This window comes from Hyaloscypha bicolor (assembly GCF_002865645.1).
Source record: "Hyaloscypha bicolor E unplaced genomic scaffold K444scaffold_142, whole genome shotgun sequence".
Lineage (NCBI taxonomy): Eukaryota > Fungi > Ascomycota > Leotiomycetes > Helotiales > Hyaloscyphaceae > Hyaloscypha > Hyaloscypha bicolor.
Window position 1 is genome coordinate 515793 of NW_020194644.1, and position 1427 is coordinate 517219.

General features: G+C 49.3%; 1 protein-coding gene across 1 annotated transcript; it reads left to right on the forward strand.

Annotated features, from left to right (window-relative positions):
* Positions 1-226: 226 nt before the first annotated feature.
* On the forward strand, positions 227-565 carry K444DRAFT_503084 (ankyrin; the record flags this gene model as incomplete). Its single annotated transcript, XM_024873365.1, has 1 exon — positions 227-565. A coding segment is annotated over one exon (339 nt), but the record flags the coding sequence as incomplete, so codon positions are not given.
* Positions 566-1427: the final 862 nt, after the last annotated feature.

The window sequence follows — 1427 nt, forward strand, 5'->3', positions numbered from 1 at the left end:
ACTTCTGCTTCGAGGATTAGCAAATTGGGGATGGCATGGTTCGACTACGGTGTTGCGATTACTAGCTCCACGAACACTGCCTATCCAAGTCCGTTCTCGATGGCTGTTGTCCCACTTGCAGAATCTGGCTTGCTTCTTTAGACAATGCGCAAGTCCTTGCAGGCGCCGCTTTAGTGGGGGATATTCTAAAGGTCAAGGAGCTTCTAGAAAGTATACGCCTTATATAGCGCAGGACTACTACCGCAAGACTCCTTTGCATTTGGCGATACTGCAAGGATACAAAGAGGTAGTCAAGGAGCTATTCGACCATAGAGCCGATATATCCACTACAGATTTCAAGGGGCGAATAGCACTGCACCTTGCTGCATATAGCTATTCTCTAGGTGTTCTCAGACTTCCCCTGGAAAGACGAGCGGATATGGCCGCTCGAGATGGCGAATGCATGGCGCCGCTTCACTTTTCATATCAGAAAGGCATTACAAGGATGAAAGACTACTTGATCGAGAAGGGAGCTAATAGAGAGGCCAAGGCCATCTACGGCCTTACTCCAGAGATGCTTCATCCTCTCAGCGCGTATTCGGAAGCAATGAGAAACTATTCACTGTGCACTCATCGATACTGTGCCCCATTTTTGATTACAGTAGAAGTAGAAAATATCTGATTGAGTTTCGGTTGCTGGACGCACTTTACCCCCTGGCAAGCTCATGTGACTACCCTACTGGGTAGTAGGATCTATCAATAATCTTGGGCCCTGGAGGACAGCAGGTAGCAGGACCCCTGGTAACATGACCTTGAACTGTAGAGGAGTGCAAAATGGTAGTGGGTGGCAGGATCTTGAAGGAGTGACGTCGTCATCTAGCCCGTCGTGCGGGAGAAGCGACTCCTGTTAGGTGAGTATATCCTCTCAGCTTTGTGGTGAACTGTGGTGGTGTGATAGAGCCGCAGCCTCAATGATAAGGTTGGATGGTATATCGCAGAGATCGTTATCGTCGATGTCGCTCTCGCCTGGGATTGACATCATTATATCTCCATCAATAGACTCTTCGTCATCGTAGCCGCACGCCGATCTGTCATTCTCTGTACTATTAGCAGCTGTTTGTAGTGATTCGTTTGAAAGTAAAGCAGGATCGCAGCACGATTCAACTACCCATTGACTGCCAGAGCTTAGATTTTCACGACCAGTCCGACTGGCGTGGCCCAGTTCCTGGTAGAGCTCTGCAACGTATCCAGTGGAGATGAGGGCATGCGTGATGCTCTTCCACATTAAAAAGAGGTCTTTGCGATCTAGGTTTTCAGCGGTCCAAGAAAGGATGCCGGAACTGTCTCCTTGCATTGCTGGCAGTTGTTGAAGAGAAAGGAAGGTGAGGCTTCGCGACAGTGGTCGATGGGCTCGCGTCTCTTGTAGGGGACCTCCCAGCGAAACAAAA